The 21,149-nt window shown below is 42.9% G+C and overlaps 1 protein-coding gene across 2 annotated transcripts in view; it reads right to left on the bottom strand.

Moving 5' to 3' along the window:
* The window catches only part of morf4l1 (mortality factor 4 like 1), a 47,187-nt gene that overhangs the window by 10,783 nt on the left and 15,255 nt on the right, over positions 1 to 21,149 (bottom strand). For both annotated transcript variants that reach the window (XM_067971299.1, XM_067971300.1), the window contains 6 exons: positions 19,501 to 19,587; positions 15,829 to 15,909; positions 12,279 to 12,304; positions 10,515 to 10,603; positions 6,678 to 6,779; positions 3,311 to 3,399 (listed from right to left, as the gene is read on the bottom strand). In XM_067971299.1, coding sequence (XP_067827400.1) covers positions 3,311 to 3,399; positions 6,678 to 6,779; positions 10,515 to 10,603; positions 12,279 to 12,304; positions 15,829 to 15,909; positions 19,501 to 19,587 — 474 coding nt within the window. The remainder of the gene's footprint in view (positions 1 to 3,310; positions 3,400 to 6,677; positions 6,780 to 10,514; positions 10,604 to 12,278; positions 12,305 to 15,828; positions 15,910 to 19,500; positions 19,588 to 21,149) is intronic.

Here is a 21,149-nt window from a genome sequence, read left to right as displayed (position 1 = left end):
AAGGGGCTGCTCTTTCAAAACTGAGATGAGGAGAAACTTCTTCACTCAGAGGGTAGTAGGTCTGTAGAATTTGCTGCCCCAGGAAGCTGTGGAAGCTACATCATTTAATAAATTTAAAACAAAAATCGACAGTTTCCTAGAAGTAAAGGGAATTAGGGGTTACGGGGAGCGGGCAGGAAATTGGACATGAATTTAGATTTGAGGTTAGGATCAGATCAGCCATGATCTTATTGAATGGCAGAGCAGGCTCGAGGGGCCGATTGGCCTACTCCTGCTCCTATTTCTTATGTTCTTAAAAGATTTACTAGGATGATACCAGAACTTAGAGGTTATACCTAACAGGAAGACTGAACAGGCTGGGGCTCCTTTTTTATGGAAAAAATACTGATGGGTGACTTAATAGGTCTTTAAGATTATGAAAGGGTTTGATAGGGTAGACGTAAAGAGGATGTTTCCACTTGTGGGGGAGACCAGAACTAGGGGCCATAAATATAAGATAGTCACTAATAAATCCAATAGGGAACTCAGGAGAAACCTCTTTACCCAAAGAGTGGCGAGAATGTGGAACTTGCTACACACGGAGTAGTTGAGGTGACTAGCATAGAAGCATTTAAGGGGAAGCTAGATAAACACAAGAGGGAGAAAGGAATAGAAGGATATGCTGTTCGGGTTAGATGAAGTAGGGAGGGAGGCGGCTCGTCTGGAGCATAAACACCAGCATGGACTTGTTGGGCTAAATGGTCTGTTTCTGTGCCGTACATTCTATGTAATGTTTCACCAATTGTCAAAGTAATCCAATCAATGCAAGACTATATTCCCATAGATACAGTAATCATATCAGTCAACTGCTCCAAGTGAGGAGCTGATCACACCATCAGCAGGATGGAGAATCCTGGCCAGTATCCACGATGATAATCTGATTATGAAGTGCACAGCGTACTCTGTAATCACTCCCACATGTTTTTTCTCTTTTACAAGATAGTTATCTGATTTTTTTTTAATTGAAAAAGGATTCATCGAGTTGATGGGAGTCTGCAACAATTTCACAGAATGGATACCCATCGTAAAGGTCACCAGGTCAGATACTGTACATTTATTTCAGAGCAGCCCCAGCTGCCATGAGTCATATTCGATCTTCAATAAAGCCACCCTTTTATCCTGAGTGAAACTACCTGTGTACGGCTGAATCAGCGCAGTTTTAAAAAAAAATTCATTCTTGGCATGTGGGTGTCGCTGGCAAGGCCGGCATTTATTGCCCAACTCTAGGCCACTTGAGGGGGCAGTTAAGAGTCACCCACATTGGCGCGGAGGGCAGGTTTCCTTCCCTAAAGGATATTAGGGAGTTTTTACGACAATTTGAGAACTTCATGGTCACATTTACTGATACCATGATTTTTTTATTTCCAGATTTAAAAAACATTTTTTTTAAAGCTGAATTCAAATTCTCAGACTGCTGTGGTGGGATTTGAACTCATGTAATCCAGAGGCCTGGACTAATAATCTGGAGAACAAATCCAGCAACATAACCACTGCAGTACCGTACCCGGTGTGCTGTACACCCACAGCCACCAGAAAACATATTCAAACTTTGCCAAAAGTCAGATTTTCCCAGGATAGGGACCCTTACAGATGGCCGAGAAAACTAACTTTCACCCATTAGTCCGGGCTGGAGTTGAGTCCAGCTCCCAAAGGAGACGGGACAGTAAATTAAACCCATGGCACCACTTAGTACTCTAACTTCATCGTCCTTCCCACCACGTTCAAGCTTAGTCTCTGACATTATCTGCGCTGTCAGACTGCTTGGCTGACATCCAGTTTAGGATGAGCCACATATCTTCCTCAAAGTCACCGTCTTCAGTCCCTGCATCTCTCCTTTCCTTTGCCACTCGCATCCTGTTTGACTCCGAGCTTGGTTTCAGACCCTGTATTATCCTTTCCATCACGAAGATCCACCTCCACAACATTACCTGCCTCTACCCCATCATTGCTCAAGTCCTCATCCATGCCTGTGCCACCTCCAGACTTGACTGGCCTCTCTTCCTCCACCGTCGAAAGACTCCAAACTGTCCAAAATTCTGCCGCTCACCCATCACCTCTGCCCTCGCTGGCTTCCCACCCCCAATGCATTAAAATTAAAATCTTCATTCTTTAAATCCTTTCGACATACCTCTGCAACTTCCTCCAGACCAACAATTCCCCTCCCATCCTCTGACTCTGGCCTTTTATGCATCTCTCCTCTCCCTTCATCCCTCCATTGGCAGCAGAGTCTTCAGTCACCTGGGTCCTACTCTCTGGAAATCCCTCCCTAAACTGTTCCCTTGCCGCTTTGCGATCCTCTCTTCCTTTAAAAACCTTCCCAAAACCCAGCTTTTCAGTCACCCGTCCTAAGCCCTCTCCTCTTGACTCAACATTAGCTTTTCTTATAGAATCATAGAAGTTCACAACATGGAATCAGGCCCTTCGGCCCAACATGTCCATGTCGCCCAGTTTATGCCACTAAGCTAGTCCCAATTGCCTGCACTTGGCCCATATCCCTCTATACCCATCTTACCCATGTAACTGTCCAAATGCTTTTTAAAAGACAAAATTGTACCCGCCTCTACTACTGCCTCTGGCAGCTCGTTCCAGACACTCACCACCCTTTGAGTGAAAAAATTGCCCCTCTGGACCCTTTTGTATCTCTCCCCTCTCAGCATAAATCTATGCCCCTTCGTTATAGACTCCCCTACCTTTGGGAAAAGATTTGACTATCTACCTTATCTATGCCCCTCATTATTTTATAGACTTCTATAAGATCACCCCTAAACCTCCTACTCTCCAGGGAAAAAAGTCTCAGTCTATCCAACCTCTCCCTATAAGTCTTACATCCATCTGAAGCACCTTGGGACATTCTTTACAGTAGAGGCACTATATAAATGCAAGTTGTTAATCTGAAAAACATTTAAGGAACATAGGAACAGGAGTAGGCCATTCAGCCCCTCTGTTCCGCAAAGAAATTCATATTCCCTAACCGGGAATTGAACCCAGGCCGCGGCAGTGAAAGTGCTGAATCTTGACCATTAGACCACCAGAGAACGCTTAAGAATTGAGAAAATAAAACATTATCGGGAAGAATTTCTGCAGGGGATCGCTTGACCTCCCACTGTAACTTTGGCAGAATCCCAAGAGAAAGGGAATAAGCAGCTGTTTTTAATAGTTTCTCCAGGGGTCCCGTCCAACTCACAGCAGGAGATCCCCATGGAAATTCCAGGCATAGGTTTACTGCATTATTCTGAAAGTAAGTATATCACACTAAAATAAATGCACTCACTTATTGTCTGTGTTCCCACGTGACTTTTTGTAGTTGGCATACTCTTCCAGGACTGTGTCTACATTCTTTTTAGCAGGCAAGTGAAACAGCTTTAGGGAGAGGAAAGATTACTTTTTAGATTATATAGCCATTTGTTAACACTGTATGTGAATCTCGATCAATACAAATTTACAATGTAACACCCACTCAATTACAAAATATAGCCAACTATCAGTCCTACCAAGGATTTCCAATTATAATGTCTGAAAGGTTTAAAATCATAACTGTACAATCAAAACTTATTTTGTGGCTCAGATGATTCTATATTATTCATCCAATCCATGACAAGAGTTACTGGAATACAGTCCGCAAAAAAGAATGCAGCTACACAATTACCAATAAAATCTAACGTGCAGTTTTATCATTTTTGAATACTAGAGGTTTCAATAAGGGCCTCATAGCCAATGCTTCAATTACATTAGCAATGATTTAGTACGACACTGAAGGAAATATCAAGGACTAGCAACTAACGCCATACGTTTCTACTACCTCATGAGTCAAACAGTCCACTGACGAGGGCCATTGACTGTGGCCCAGGTAGAAGCAGGTGGTGTCCTTGGCTAAAAACAAATAGTTTATTGTAAAGCACTTTAATCAGTACGGAAGTTTTGCTTAACTGTTTTCGGATCGATCAATTTCTTTACAAGAAAATCATTTGACAGTGAGCTGAAGCTATATACTATTTGGATGAAATTGTTGTGAAGTGACTAACTGTCCACAAATTTCACAATACTCATTCCTCGGCTGCCACTGGTCCGGCACAACAGTGATGTCGTGATTTTTTTTTAAAACTACCACATTTTTGCAACTCACAGTTCATTCCATCCCGAAAGTGAAATTTGTTATCCAATTGTCTCTACTTACAGTTTACAGGGCTCAAAATAAATTTAAAACTATCCTTGTATAGAGTTATAAGCCAATTGGCTGGAGAGCCCAGAACAAGGGGTCAGTCTCAAGCTAAGGGGGCGGCCATTTAGGACCGAGATGAGGAAAAATTTCTTTACTCAGAAGGTTGTGAATCTTTGGAATTCTCTACCCCAGAGGGCTGTGGATGCTCAGTCGTCGAGTATATTCAAGACTGAGATTGATGGCTATTTGGACACTAAGGGAATCAAGGGATATGGGGATAGGGCGGGAAAGTGGAGTTGAGGGAGAAGATCAGCCATGATCTTATTGAATGGCAGAGCAGGCTCGAGGGGCCTTATGGCCTACTCCTGCTCCTATTTCTTATGTTCTTAAAGACTTTAAGGAACTAGTTCAGTTTTTTAAAAACTTATTGAATGTCGTGGAAAATAAGACGGAACCAACACATTAGTGATCTCATGAATTTTGAACTCATGAACTATTCAGTGATGTTGTTGGCCATTTTATAAAATCACTTTCTAGATTCAATTGGGTCCAAATATTTAAATATTAACCTTAAAAAGATGGAGACTCATTTCCCTTCAAATTTTCTCTCTGCAAAATTACTCTTCCCCAGGGAAATTTGCTCCAGTCTTGCTCAATTCCTTTAGCTTGATCGCTGTTCACACCGGTTGTAGGCTTCCCCTCCCCCCTCAGTTTCGTGACAAGGATTTATCAAAGCACCGCAAAAAAACGTTTTATACTAAGCATACAAGAACACGCTACCGCCACCAGCAGAGGTTTATTTATCGTCATAGTACTCTCAAAGTCTCTGAACTGCAGCAGCCGAGGCCACATACTTTCTCAAAACTACTACTTCTGAGAATCTCATCATCATGGGTAGAGGTTTCTTCAGTGAATGGACAGATAAAACTGAGGGTTGCAGTATTAGGCTGAGCTCCTCATTTGCAACCACAAGATACACAACAAGGATATCTGGGCAATCGACCGCCACCACCCAGAAGGGCAAGGGCAGCAGGTGCATGGGAACACCTTTACCCCTCGGTTCCCCCCAAGTCACACACTATCGCAACTTGGACATATATCGCCGTTCCTTCATTGTCGCTGGGTCAAAATCCTGGAACTCCCTCCCTAACAATACTGTGGGGACACCCTCACCACACAGACTGCAGCAATTCAAGTAGAAGGCTCACTACCACCTTCTCAAGGGCAGCTAGGAGATGGGCAATAAATGCCAGCCTTGCCAGCGACGCCTACATCCCATTAATGAATAAAGCAAAAAATCTTGTTTGCTGGCCTTGGGCATCGCAAAACATTTTCTTCTGTTTTACAATGTCCGAGTTATCTTAAAATAGTTAAAGACTGCGCGGTGTCCATGTGTCTGTGCTCATCTCACTGCTGGTTATGGGATCTTGCAATTCTTAAGTGGGCTGCTGGGTTTGTCTACATAATATTCACAGCACTTCAAAACAATTCATTGCAGGTGAAATGTGAAGTGCTTTTAAGACATTTGAGATTCATCGTACGGCACCGTGCAAGTCTTTCGTTTTTATCCTAGCTGGCGTTAGGTTCCATGTATCTGCAGCATAGGCTTCTTGACTAGCAATTTCCACAGGTCAAAAGAGACAAGTAAAATATGTGTTGGTACAGCGTACAAAATGTGACAGGTTAGAAAAAAATAAACCAAGTAATAGGGGCAACACAGCAATCGTTCAGATGACCTTCAACAAACATAACCCATAACCATTCAATAACGCACTGCAGGCACACAAGGTCATCCTACTTGCCAGATATTTTGAATGCCCGCTGCATTGAGAGAGATGAATGCTCCTCCATGGAGTCCTATGTTCAATTGTGTCTGTATAAAGCAAGATGCTGAGGTTTTAAAAAAAATTACCTAGGGCTTAGGTGGCAATCACCCAGCCTAACTAGCAACATATTACAGTCCTCTACAAATCTTTTGATTCTTCAGAGGGTTGCATAGTTAAATTGCTCAAAACTCCATTAAAGAAAGGTCTCGAGCCCTAATGAGCTCCACAGCCGATAAGAGGACCTGGTTTCACCAGACGGAGCTCTATAGTGACCAAAAGCGTTTTCACATTGGTGCTCATTCAGTTCGGATCATGGGAGGCAGTGTCTGCACACTGGTCCCGGTTCCCCGATGGCAGAATTGGGGACCCATGAAAAGGCAGGCCTATGATATTGTCAACAGCACAAGGAAGCCAGTTTTAGCAACGTAAACGCAAGCAGCCGGCAAGAAATTATATTTTGCATCATCTTTACGAAAGGTCAATAATGAAGAATTTGGGTTTTTACATGGGATAGATCATGAAAAACTTTCATAACAATAACTGCTGTCCTACAATCGGAGCTAAACCAGTGACGAGAAAGTAAAAGCCTAGATCTGTACTGCGATCGGAGCCCGGTGTCCTGGAGGTTTGAAGCGATCGGATGGAGTCCTCACCTGTTTTTGACGTGTGATCAGGTCCCAATCGTCCACAAGCCACGGTTTCAACTCCTCTGGAATTTTAACCTTTACTTCTACTCTGTTCATAAATGTCTCCTCCTGCAGAAGCCAAGAAATTACCAAGTTACGCCTTCTCCTCAGATGTGCATTCCCGTTGAACTTGCTGCACGCTGCAGTTTCAAAATACACACCTGCAGTCATACAACACCTGAAGTTGGATTCCTGCAAAGTATTATGAATACTCAATATTACTACAATTACAGGAGGGAAGACATAAAAACAGGTCTCCCAACACCCCCCCCCACCCACCCACCTCAAAGCCTCAACTAGGGACAGTTCCACAGATACCAGGCACCAACCCATCTTTCAGGGGCGGAAGTTATGTTACAGCTGTGCAGAGCTCTGGTTAGACCCCATCTGGAGTACTGCATCAAGTTCTGGGCACCGCACCTCAGGAAGGAGATATTGGCCTTGGAGGGGGTGCAGTGCAGATTCACCAGAATACCAGGGCTAAAAAAGGGTTAAATTATAAGGACAGGTTGCATAGACTAGGTGTGTACTCCCTTGAATATAGAAGATTAAGGGGTGATCTAATTGACGTGTTTAAGATGATCAAAGGATTTGAGAGAGAGAAACTATTTCCTCTGGTGGGGGAGTCCAGAACAAGGGGACGTAACCTTAAAATTAGAGCCAGTCTGTTCAGGGGTAATTTCAGAAAGCATTTCTTCACATAAACGATAGTGGAAATCTGGAATTCTCTCCCCCAAAAAGTTATTAAGGCTGGGGGTCACTGAAAATTTCAAAACAGTCATTGATAAGATTTGTGTTAGGTAAGGGTATTAAGGGTTACAGGACCAAGGCGGGCAGATGGAGTTAAGATACAGATCATCCATGGTGTAACTGAATGGCAGAACAGGCTTGAGGGGCTGAATGACCTATCCCTGTTCCTGTGTGGGTCTCGATCACAGGAGAGAGGAGGCGGAGTGTCACGTTCGACATCCACACAAAAGCATCTCCAGCAGGGGCACTGGATAATAACCAGGAGCAGGGACCTAATCTGATTTTCCATCCGTTTAACCTGGAGGCCAACACCCCTAATGCCGTTAACACAGACAGAAATCAAAGCTGTGCCCTGCAGGGTCTATACCGTTCAGTTACAGGCTGTTAACGGGCCATGAACCACATTACTGCCCTAAACTTCACAGTGGGTTCCCGGGTGGGCGTCCAGCAGGAACTAACTTGAGGCTGCCCAAACTTGTTTTACATAGGGGACCTCAAAACCAGAGAGGAAAGACTTCCATCCCATCATACCAGGCTGCATTCAGACCCTGGTCAAAGAGGCAAGAATACAGCAGGGCTCCCTTGGATTCGGGGAGTTGGGTCACAGGAAGAAAATAGGCAGAAGTACAGCCCACCTGAATCTACTTCGGGTCAGTCGGATTAAGAACTGAACTGTATTGTTAGAACTGAAGAAACGCCTTCAGTTCATCTATCCCGAGTGGGAGTGGGGCATACTTGTTAAGAGAGTTTCAAAATTATGAGGGGTTTTGATAAGAGTAGATAGGGATAAACTATTTCCACTGGCAGGAGGGTCAGTATCCAGAGGACACAGATTTAAGATAATTGGCAAAAAAGCCAGGTGGGTGATGAGAATTTTCTCACTCAGCAAGTTATGATCTGGAAGATCTGGGGATTCATTATCTTGTTTCAGACTTCCTACAAACACCCACACCAATCATAGGGATGGCCCTACTTATTAGAAACCAGCATGGGCTATCTGCCGACAATCCACTTTTTGGTGAGGAGGATGGAAGGAGGAGGAAGAGGTATCTATTTTTGACAAGTCTACTGGCGAAATCACTGAACGGAGAAGACTGGGGCTCAGCTTCACAACCCCCTCCCCACAAAATCCCCCATCACTTCCCACGGTCAAGAGTAACAAAAAAGGGGACAAAAACCTATGTTCAAGGTCAGTCGGGATCAACAAAGGCTGCAAGAGGCAGGCCTTGCACTGGGCTGGAAAGTAAGATTATGGGTTGAATTTTATAGCAAGAGGCCAAAAAAAGAGAAAATTTTAAAATGACAATTCTGCCCACATTTCAGGGTAACCGGGTGGGGTGGGGGGGTGTTGTTTTGAGTGTCACGGGAACGAGTTTAAAAAAAACAGGTCTGGAAATACTATTCTGTTCATTCTTTTATGTTCTACAAAAATAAACCAGCTTCTTGATTTTACACTAGCCTGGAAGATCAGAGATATGCACGTGACCACGCACGTGAAACATCCATTTCCTATGTCAAGAGGGATGCCCCGGGGAGTTACAGTGCGTAGCTACTGGGTAGTGAGAGTTAATGCCAAAAATTTGACATCCACTTACAGGAGTAACCAGTGCCACTGAACCCAAGAGAATATCCACAGCAGACCGGAAATATGTAACAAGATCAAAAACAAGTTCAAGGGAAAAGTCTATTCAGGCTAGATTTCAAAAATTCTTAAAAAGAACCCTACAGTCCCTGGAATAAACAGAAGTAAATTTAATGTTGGGTATTTTACATTTAAACATCTAATTGGATATCTCTTTCAAAGAGCCAGCACAGACACGATGAGCCAAATGGCCTCCTCCTGTGCTGTACCTACTATGATATACTATGAACTGAAGCCCACTGGAGCTCAGGACACGTGATCTTTACCACAAATCCCGTGTACAAGTCACTTCCCTATAATACAGCTTGTACATCAATTTACATTGTAAATAAGATATGATGCTTAGTTAATTGAGCTGCTTTTAATCCCAGTGCACCGTTAGAGTAGCAGGACAATATGGATCCAGTCACACTGCAGATCTTGGGTAAACTGTAGCAGAACTGGATAATTATGTCATGATTAAGTAATGAAACACTAAACCAGCATGTAAAGCAAAAGCCATTAGCAAAGACCTGCTATTAGCCTTTGTAGTCAATTAATCACAACTCGACAGGATCTGTTGGTGTTCCTTTGGCGTGACGTCTAAAGAAAAAATGCACCTGGAATTGTCAAGTGCTATTTTTATTCCATTCATGATGAAAAGTCGTGCATCTTTTTTTGTCCCAATGTTTTCCCCTCCGCTCCTGAAAGTTGTGACTTTTCTTTGGGTGCTGTACCATGGATGCCAGCAGCCCTCCTCCAAGTGACCATGTGCCACCCTAGGACGGTGAGCATTGGCAGGCTGCCCAACAGTGGGGGAGGTGAAATTGTAGCCTGGCTTTGTCCTGCCACTATCTAGTGTCCAAACAAGCGCACATGCTGGCAGCGATCTTTGGACAGTGATCAGGAGTAGGAACCCTGGCCGACTTTTCATCTCCCTAGCCCAGGGGCTCTGAGACCAATTGTGGCATCGACTGCTGCCAATTCCAGTGCCCCAATTACTGCTCTGGTTGAGATAAGTTAACTCACAAGAGACCCGGAATTGAACCCAAAACCTTCTGCTCTGTGACTTAGTATCTTGATTCACTGGGGAGCTCAACATGGCTCAACACAGGAGGGAACTGGGACCAATTTACTAATGGAACAACCACAATTAAAATGCAACACTTTGAAAGTATGTGTGTAAGTATCCAGGCTTCAAATGTATAGGCTTTTGTTATTTACTGTATCAAAACACAGCACAATACATACTATTTCCATTGGGCAGAACTGAAACACACTATTACATCTGTACAACATGGCAGTAGTAACTCCAGAAATTTGGGGTCAAATACCACTTAGGATTTCAGTTTGTACCAGCTTAAATCCTGGTTCTGCTACTGGATGTTAAACACACATTCAGTCACTGTGTCACATTCTAGCAAACTACATACACTTTCCATTGTGGGGTCCACTCTTGCCCGTTTCTTCCTGGGTGGTTGTGGCGTTTCACTAGTGCTACTTCCATCACCAGCTGTGGGGGCTGAAAAAGGTCAAACAAATTATTCACAAGCACCGCAATTTACTGATGTTATAAACACTCAACCATCAGCTGCAGCACTGCTTTAAAAAAAAGTCATTGAATTATTGCCCACTGGACAGTATTTAATATAATATTGTATGTTAAAAAGTGTGTCAAAATACAAGTGTGGTACATCACTATCCCCATTAAAATTACCATTACATTTACATGGTATGTTGGCAGGACTGCCAGTGATTTGGAGCCAAATATCATATTTAGGATTTTTCCTGGTTGGTTCAACAAGTTAGCTTAAAAATGTTCGATGAAATGCTGCACTAACTCTGCTCAAAAAATGGTTAAATTCATTCACAGGAACAATGCACATCTCAAAAAGGAATCTTCAGTCAGTCCCAATGGTCCTTGATCGATCTGAACCATCATTCGGACAGTTAGAAGACACTATTTCAAACACAGTGATCCAATATTTATAAGCTCACAATGCTTATTGCTAAATCCTCCACCCATGAGGCCAAAATATTGACTTGAAATAACACAAAAAAACCGTTGGCCCTTTTGAAAGCTTTTAAGAAAAACTTCTCAACAGTTCAGTTTTTCACTAGGCCTACTGTACCCATAATGTACAAAAAAAACACCAAAAGTCACCCTTAAGTCAATGTAATTCTTGGGACGATCACGTCAAACTGCTCTTACCATTATCACAAATCAGTGACAGACCTGTATCCAACTGTACTACATTCTACTGTTAGAGCTTAAAGTGGTTAGAAGGGCAAAATGCTCTATAACTAAAGAGGGAGAAAAAATTTAATTGCACTACTGGATGTTTTGCACACTTCAAGTGCGCACTATGAAAATTTTGCACACCTATCATTATACTTCAATAAACTCCAAACAATAACGGTGTTGCAACAAAGCGAAATGGAACATCGCAATTTGCTGTAAGTCAAGCCACTATGTGCTGACAATACACCAAAAACACATCTGTAGCTACAAATGTAAAAACGAAGGCACATTGGTCTGTAGTGTTGCAAATACCAAGCATCACTTATTAATGAATGGGTCCCGTATGGCTGCCATTCTAGTGGCAAGGGCTCCAATCTCAACTTCTGCTCTCCACACAGGATTCCGTTAATTTGTCAGTCTTAAGTGGTCTATCTGAGGTGTTTAAGATGATTATAGGATTTAATAGGGATGACAGAGAGAAACTATTTCCTCTGGTGGGGGGAGTCCAGAACAAGGGGACATAACCTTAAAATTAGAACTAGGTCATTCAGGAGTAATGTCAGGAAACACTTCTTCACACGAAGGGTAGTGGAAATCTGGAACTCTCTTCCTCCAAAAAGCTGTCGAGGCTGGGGGTCAATTGAAAATTTCAAAACTGGGATTGATAAGATTCTTCTTAAGCAGCAGGGGCTGAATGGCCTACTCCTGTTCTATGTTCCTAAGTTAGGAAAAACAGGATGAAGGGGTCAGGCCAAGGCCATTCTTGCATATACCTTAAAGGACCTGTCCAGGCAGATTGATTGCAGAATGGTAATATGACCCTCCTGACAACTAAGGGGATAAACACTGACGCAAGACTTTCTTGTACATGAACAATGGCCTCTTTCAAACGTTTGAAGCTTTTATTCTATAATTAAAAAGTTTTGAATCAAAGCTAAGTTTTAAATGAGCTTACCTTTCTGTTTATTCTTCTTTGTTTTTCTGAAAAAGACAAGGACATTTTATAACGTTTCTGCCATACATACATGTGACTCTTTAGTCTCAGCAACAAGGAGCACGTCCCAGTGGTAAAACAGCAGATAGATTTTACTGCAGCAACTTCAGAGCCTGCACTGGCTGGGCTGGACGCGCCCGGCAACATATTCAGGGGAGTAGTACAAGGTCTGAAATTTAAGTTTCTACGTGCAACAGAGCCTTTTCAAAAAAAATTATACAATCATGCTGCAGAGATGACACCATCTGTTATCTTACTGTGTTTGGAGGGGGAGGGGATATAGAGGATTTATTTCACTACAGCCCCCCTCCCCAGCCCCAAACAGCATCTCCTTTACACTGCCACTGTCATCAAGCAACCACGTTATTGGGACTGACAGTCAGAGCAAATATTCCCTTTGAAAGCATTCCCATCAACATGGTTCCCATTAACTAGCATATAAAGAATCATAGAAACTGCAGCATTAAGAAGCCATTCAGCCCGCCATGCCTGTGCTAATTCTTCAATTGAAGCCATCTACTTCATTCCATTTTCTAGCCCTTTCCCTGCATCCTTTTATGTTCTTTTTAAATACATATGCAATTCAATTTTAAACGATGTTATAGTCTTTGGCTCAAGTCACTTGTGGCAAAACATTCCATGTTCTAATAATCACCCATGTGTAAAAAATGTCTTCCATCTCCCCCGGAAATGTATTTTTCCACCACTGAGGAAGTCCACTATAATACACAAGCTCAGCGACATTTTCAATCTATGCTAAGTGTTTCAGGGCTCCCCGGTATTTTCAGTTGGAGTATGCAGGCAGGCTATCTGCAGCTGTTGCCTTGTTGGGGGGTGGGGGGAGCAGAGAAAGGAGGTAGAGGGGGACACTGATGTTTATTCCCGATATCTAATTCACATTGCTGAACAGATTCCAATGGAAGCAGTCTGACAACAAGACTGTTCCTATACTGCAGGATTGAGCATGTGCAAGATTAGCAGCTGCCAAAAAAAAAAATCACATTTAAAGCAACTAAACACACATAATCTTGTATATGCATAATTACTACTTTCGTCAGCTTTCCATTCTTCCTACAGATCTTCTCAGATAAATGAATAGTTAAAAACACACTATGGTTGTGTACAGAGAGCTCAGCCAACCTGTAGTCTTAATAAAGCGGCAGACCAGACAGCCATTTACCTTAAACATCACTGGTGGGAAACTAAGTCGTGTGAGGGGAGTGGTCCCTTCCTCTAGAAGAACCTCTATAAAGGGAGTATCAGTACAATGGAGAACAATGTCTGGGTGCCTCTCAAGCTATTCTAGCGTTGCAAAGCTCATGCTGAAACACCCAGAGTGTTTCATTGCCGTACTCTTGTCTTAAGTTCTAAACAGTAGCGTGCATTTGTTACCAAGTTTGCATTTGGGTACTTAGAAATCTTGACAAAATAATTAAACAAAACAAGGGCCCTCACCCTTAGTAAGCAGTTTAATAAAAACAATCGTTTCAGTTTCACTCAGCATGAAAAATTGGGTCAAGACTTCCCAATGTGCCATGTTCTTATCACTTTCAAAAGTGATCCAGACAAATTCCTTTTAATTGTGCGTTTAAGCAGCCAGCTGTTGTCCCTAACGGTCCATCCGCCACACACACACTTAAAAAGTCTCCTGGAAACAGTTTCAAAATGTTCTGGTTTGGCAGTTCATTTAGCAACCTGTGCAGCTCCCTTCTGTAAAGTCATGCCAGGAAATTATGCGATTGTCCAAATGACAAAAAATGTGAAATAGCAAGACAGCACCATCACACTCAGCATACAGGCGCTTTAAATTTCTGTATGCGCACTATTACCACCACCCGGAGCTAGTGCAGCTGAGGTATTGCAAATTAGTTACCCCCCCCGATCGCTCAGTTGATGAGCTTGCCTTGTATTCTACTGGGTCACAGACCAGCACGGCTCGCAGGTTCAACCCCTGGTCTGAGTGAGCTGAACTTGGCAGAGGGAGGGCAACAGTTGCCCTTTTTAAAAAAAAGTCAGGGTTCCCGTTCCTGATCATTAATCGGTACTTCCTGCCAGAAGGTGTGGGTGTGTGGAGGTCAGCAGAGGATGAAATTGGGTTTGACTGTGATACATCTCCTGGTAAAATAAACTAATATTCACTGTCTAGAATTCCAAATGAAGGTATTGGAGGGTACCTGGCAGCCAAGGAACCAGAGTACACAGCACGATTCAGAACCTTTAGAAGAGGAGAGCAGATAGTAGGAAAAAAGGAATTACTGCAACTAAACCCTCAAGCATGTGTGTATCAAGGAAATTCCAACAAGCTGCCTCTCCAGATTCCTCAGTTTGGTTACTTCTTTTGAGGGGAAGACAGCAAAGCAACTCTCCAACCCCCTTTTTTTTTGGGCTGGAAACCGTACAGCACAATCCTCAGCTTTTATATATGAATGAGGTTTCGACAAAAGCACAGCCTTGAATTCAATGGAAAACATCTGGTCTGCGATTTATCCCCAGTTCTGGGAGGATCACAGAATCAGAATACAAGTTACACACGCTCATCTTCAGTCTCTAGACAATTTGGTTTGGCGATTATAATCTGAATGTTAGCAGAGAAACCTAAATAAATTAAACCAACTTAATCATTGCCAAGAATCAGACTGCAACAATCAAATTCTCAGTCATTATACAAGGTACCCTGGCCAAAGGGGGTTGACGGGTGGGTGGTGGGGGAGAAAGAGAGAGAATATTCTGGTGGCCTTGATATTTGTGTCAACTATGCAATAAATGGCTCTGTAAGTCAATTAATTTTCATACATCAAATATGAAATTAAAAAGGTTCTTCAGCATAGATTTAAACTACAGATACTAGGTCTCCAATTAATCTGTTGTTTTTGTTCTTTTTGGATTTAATGTTCACCTTCCACCAATTTTCACCTCTCCTGAAGATGCACACTCTTCCCATGGTATAGATCACTGATGGGGGGGAAGCCCTTTAGTACCTTACCAATGTGGGAACCCTTCTGGTGTAAGCCTAGCCACCAAGTGTCAGGAGAGTCTGATCCTATCACCGCTATTCACACATGCATTTTACCAACAGAGGTCACTGAAGCAATTAGCAGAGGGCTGGAAGAATTTGTCCCCTCCCTATCCCAGGAATGCTGAGGCTAATTGTACCCAACGGCTGCTATGAGATCAGTCAGTACAGACTGGGGATTCAGCTGGCATCTTCTGATCTGTATGGCTTAATAACACACTGGGTCCAGAATTTACCGACTATACCAGTGGGGAGCCGATCAATTTCTTTAAATCAGGGGTGCCCAAACTGCAGTTTTAACGAAAGACTTCACCCAAAACATCAACTTCTCTTTATTTATTTGCTGGTCTGTTTGCATGTTGTGGGCTGGAGGTATGGAAAGGGCAAGAAATCCGATTTATTAGCAAGGCTTATCGCACTGTCCTAAAACAGTATTTTAATGATCAGGCTGTCACATGGAAAAGCTGTTGAAGGGGCTGAACATCCCAAGTTACTTACATTTCAACATTCTTCTGTTGCATGGTGGAAGCCTTCTTGGCTGGTGCAGCGCCTCTCATCTTGCCCTCTGCCCATTGCTCTCTAAGAGAACAGAAAATTTAACAAAAAATAAAACTATTGCCAATAAAACAAGGCAAGAAACATTTCTCAAACTGCAGTGTTAACAGTTAGAGGATTCAATAATCTATATTACATTAAAAATCTTACATCTGCATGCAATTCCTGTCAAACTTTTTCCATTATAAATCCCTACATTCACAATAGAAACTATCTTTGTGAACTCGTCACACTTGAATTACATCCTCCCCTTGGTGGAGACACTGCAGCTTGACAAATTTACATAGGAAGTTTCCATTATTAATGTAGACATAGGAATTTATAATGGAAATATAAAAAAGGACAGAATGTGTGACTTCAAAATGGGGACTGAATGATCTATGCACCCTGGTCCAATTATCCAACACCCTTTAACCCTGCTTCACCTGAAGACTTCACTTGCGCTTCCCTCCCCATGTGCAACACTATGAGACATCAACTAGTAATATATTAAATTTTCCGTGTGCGTCACGCACTCCTTGTTTGCGCATCACCATTCCGTGACACAGTCACACCTGCAGCTGCACACTTCCACTACTAGATGGATCCCTAGACCTAGAGCAGCACTAATGCACTAAGGGAAATTTACTTTGTATTGACTTTCCACTGTCCAAACTTGGGGGAAGAGGAAGGAGTATCAGAGTAACTTCAGAGTACGGCAGGGGTTTGTTCACTTCTTATTTAACAAGTGCCTAAAATTCTTCTTTTAATAAAATAAAAATGGGAGAATGCCTTCCCCTCCCCATAATTAACAACCTGCTAATGACAGTATGGGAGTGCGCAGCTTTGAAACACATGGCTCCTGAGAATGCAATTTTGTTGGCCTGTCATTAATTACAGGAAACCAGGCATTCTATTTTTTTAGTTAGAAGAGAAATTTCAGATCACAACTTTGGAGGTCCCGGCAGAACAAACAAGATACTCCATCTGATCACAGTTCAGAGGACTGGAGAACTGACTGGAAAAAGAATACAGAATTTCATAATAGCCAAAGTAGAGTCCAGCCACAGGGTTTGAATTCCTAGCCTGGCAAATAAAACATTCAAGACAGATGCCAAATCCAAAAGCTCTAGCATTCCCAAAGCCACTTTGGGGAGACAGCGAAATTTTTCAATATGCTGCAAGACTAGAAACCTAGCCAGTATTACTATACCAGGCTATATTTACATTATGTCCAATAATGTTACAAGGTATCTTGATAGGACCAGTGCTGTTTTGATTATTAAGGATGGAAAATAATAATTCCATGGAAAAAGAGGATATCCATCCTCATAAGACGAAAAAGAATCAGTTGAAATAATTGGGTCAATTTTCCAAGAAGGGAGATATTTGGAATTTTCTCCTACAGTGCTCTGGTGTTAGCTTTAGCTCAGTGGTAGCACTCTCATCTGAGTCAGAAGGTCGTGGGTATAAGCCCCCCTCCAAAGACTTGAGCACAATCTAGGCCGACACTCCAGTGCAGTACTGAGGGAGTGCTGCACAGTCGGAGGTGCCGTCTTTCAAATGAGACGTTAAACCGAGGCCCAGTCTGCCCTCTCAGGTAGATGTAAAAGATCCCATGGCTCCCTGTATCTTGGCCAACGTTTAACCCTCAACCAATATCGCTAAAACAGATTAAATGGTCATTTATCTCATGGGTTCTTGCTCTGCGCAAATCAGCTGCCAAGTTTCCCTACAACAGGGGCACCATTTCAAATGGGTTGTAAGCGGTTTGGGACGTCCAGAGGTTGCGAAAGGTGCTATATAAATGCAAGTTCTTTCTTTTCTTTGTATTTCCCTGCACCATGCACTATTTGTAGATGGTTGGGGAAACAGGCAACCTGCTTCTGACGAGTGCAAACCACAAGTAAGGTGCTCAAAAATGGACTCAGATGGCTCACCATCTAATTGCTCTCAAGGAACCATCTTTACTCCAGGTACATTACCTGACACAGGAACTCAGCACTTGGTAAGAAGAGGAAGAACCTATTACACAGAATTACAGAGTCCACAGGCCATTCTGCATAACTGGTCTATGCTGGTGATTATGCTTCGTACAACCCTCCTCCCACTCCTCTTCATCTAACCTCTCTGCGAGGGGGAGCAGCCCACCTAAACAGAAAACCTCTTGCAGCCTTTAATGCTGTTTGGAAAACTGCAATAAGTGCTCTGTGGAAAGATTACTGAGCTGCTCTCATCACATGATGAATAACACTCCTTTCAAAGAGTGCTCAGTGACAGTAAAACAGATCGCCACATCAAGATGAGCTTCTGCTAAAATAGCTGTGGTCGTGGATTAATGTGATGGGCATGAGCCTTGAAGCCAGTGAGAATCAATCCCATGTGATGGAGCAGAAATGCCCAATTGCGCAGCATGGTAGTACTGTATCCATTCCCTGGTACGCACTTCTGCTGCTAAAAACTTATTTTTGAAATTAAACCATAGGTTACGTTGCAAAACAGGTTTGTTGCTTTCTGTAACTGGTGTGGGCAGATTGAGTGCAAGAGATTTGATGCTATCCTACTGCAGTGCAGAAGATCACCACCTGAACTATAATCTTACTATGATACAAACACAAAGACAGCAGCATAAAAACATTTGTAACAAACAGAAAACTTGATGGAAATGAAGCCAATACTATGCTCATCACAAGTGACACAGGCTTACACAAATATAGCTCCAGTTCCCTCTCCCAAATTTTCTCTTCCCCTCTCCTGAAGACACTGACTTCAGCTTGTACGCTGACAGTCTGTGATACCTTATCCAGGGGTCATATTTATATGGGAGCCCAGGAAGTATCAACAAGCTATTGCGATGACATAGAAATTACAGCTCAGAAATAAGGCCATTCTGACCAACTGGTCTAAGCCAGTGTTTATGACCCATACGGGCCTCCTCCATCTCACCCTATCAGCATAACCTTCTATTCCTTTCTCCCTCACGTACTTAGCCATCTTCCCCTTAAATGCACCTATGCTATTCGCCTCAACCACTCTTCGTGGGAGCGAGTTCCACATTCTCACCACCCTCTGGGTAAAGAAGTTTCTCCTGAATTCCTTATTGGATTTATTAGTGACTATCTTATATTTATGACTCCGGTGTTGGATTACCCCAAGCGGAAACACCTTCTCTGCATCTACCCCACTGAACCCCTTCGTAGTTTTAATGATCTCTATTAGGTCACCCCTCAGCCTTCTCAGAGAAAAGGGCCCCAGCCTTTTCAGTCTTTCCTGATAGTCATTATTCAACCATAAATGGCATCACAGCAGAGCCCAATTCAGTCCTCATGAGCACACATTCAGGAGTTACTGCACAGTGATCAGGAGCGAAAACAGTGTGTCTCACCCTCAACACCACCCCCTTCTTTCTTGATACTGAGGCCAACTGTAATACTCGACTGGATAGATCAGTTAACCCAGTGCAAAGTAGTAATCAAAATGTGAACATTGACCGTAATGGCTTTGTGCTGTACCAGCTGGTGCCTTTACCCACCAGGTGACTGAAGGAGCGAGTTTTATTCCAACGGAGGCCAGTCTCAAGTCACATGGCCAACGGTTACACTTCCCCATTCACCAGTCCTGCTCACTTATACTCACTGATTAGCCTTTTGTAGTTCCTTCTGCTTTTGCAGGTTTGTGTCCACATACTTCAGCACTCGACTCTCCGGAACCCATTCATCCCAACTGAAAACCGAGAGAGAAAGAAATAAGACAAGAAGAAATCACCAATGCATTGAAAAATCTGAGATGAAAATTACACAGGTCCAAAAGCTTGGACTGGTATTTTTTGAAGGGTGGGGGGAAAATAAGATACTAACTGAAAAAAAATAGTTCAAGCAATTAAAAGACAAAGATAAGAGGTAGAATCTACCGACAGCTCGCTTAAAACAGAGTGACTTATCAGCTGTGAAGGGAGGGTTAAAACAGATTTTACAAAGGTTCTTCAACTATATGGCACAGGCGAATACATTTATTGTGGGTCACACTTAAAAATAATGATTAAAACAAGCTAGTCTGACCTCTAATTGACCTGAGCAAAGCACAGTAATTATACCATGTGACCTTAAAGGGACGCGCCAATTTATACGCTGCCATGCTTTAGCAGAATAATACATTGTGCATTACATGATATAACGCGTTTGTACTCGTAAAACAAAAGCATCCTCTAAGCCATCATGAGCAGACACATGGGGGACACCTCCAGTGTAAAAGCACAAGACCGCAGTGCCCCGTTTCTGCCAATACATTAGAACATAAGAAATAGGAGCAGGAGTTGGCCATACGGCCCCTCGAGCCTGTTCCACCATTCAATAAAATCATGGCTGATCTTCGACCTCAACTCCACTTTCCTGCCTGATCCCCATATCCCCTGATTCCCCTAGAGTCCAAATATCTATCTATCTCAGCCTTGAATATACTCAACGACTGAGCATCCACAGCTCTCAGGGGCAGAGAATTCCAAAGATTCACAACCCTGTGAGGTGAAGAAATTCCTCCTCATCTCAGCCCTAAATGGCCGACCCCTTATCCTGAGACTATGCCCCCTAGTTCTAGCCTCTCCAGCCAGGAGAAACATCCTCTCAGCATCTACTCTGTCAAGCCCTCTCAAAATCTTATATGTTTCAATGAGATCACCTCTCATTCTTCTAAACTCCAGAGAGTATAGGCCCATTCTACTCAATCTTTCCTCATAGGACAACCCTCTCATCCCAGGAAGGGATACATGCCACGGAAAAACAACAGTTCCATTTATGGCAGAAGTCAGTCAGCCAGCCAGCCAATAAAAGTTAAATTGTGCCAATAAGAGTTAAATTGTGCCTGCGCAGCTGGACATTTTGAGGCTGGCAATCAGGGTCCCACCTAGGAAGGATACACAGCTCAACGCTTCTCCCTGTGGCTTCCACAGCACTGTTTCACCAAAAGAGCCAAATGCCCAATTCTAAGTGTATGGTAACAAATTCAGACATCATGAAACAATGACTGGCATACAAAGGTTCAAAAATACACCCATAACAAGAACAGTTTCAATTTTTTTTTTATTTTAAAGCAGCAAAGTTCAGTAACGAGGCAGCCCTGGTTCACACAGGCACCCACATACAGGGTAGATTATACTCAGACCGCTCAAAAGTAAATCGAGCTACTGGGAGGATATTCCAGACTACGTACTGTTCGTTCCAACCGTCCATGCACCTCACTGCACTGAGGAGCCCATGCACGAGCCCAGTGCTGCCCAAACACAGAGCCAG

Source organism: Heptranchias perlo, chromosome 34, assembly GCF_035084215.1.
Source record: "Heptranchias perlo isolate sHepPer1 chromosome 34, sHepPer1.hap1, whole genome shotgun sequence".
Classification (NCBI taxonomy): domain Eukaryota; kingdom Metazoa; phylum Chordata; class Chondrichthyes; order Hexanchiformes; family Hexanchidae; genus Heptranchias; species Heptranchias perlo.
This window is presented reverse-complemented; position numbering and strand designations above follow the sequence as displayed.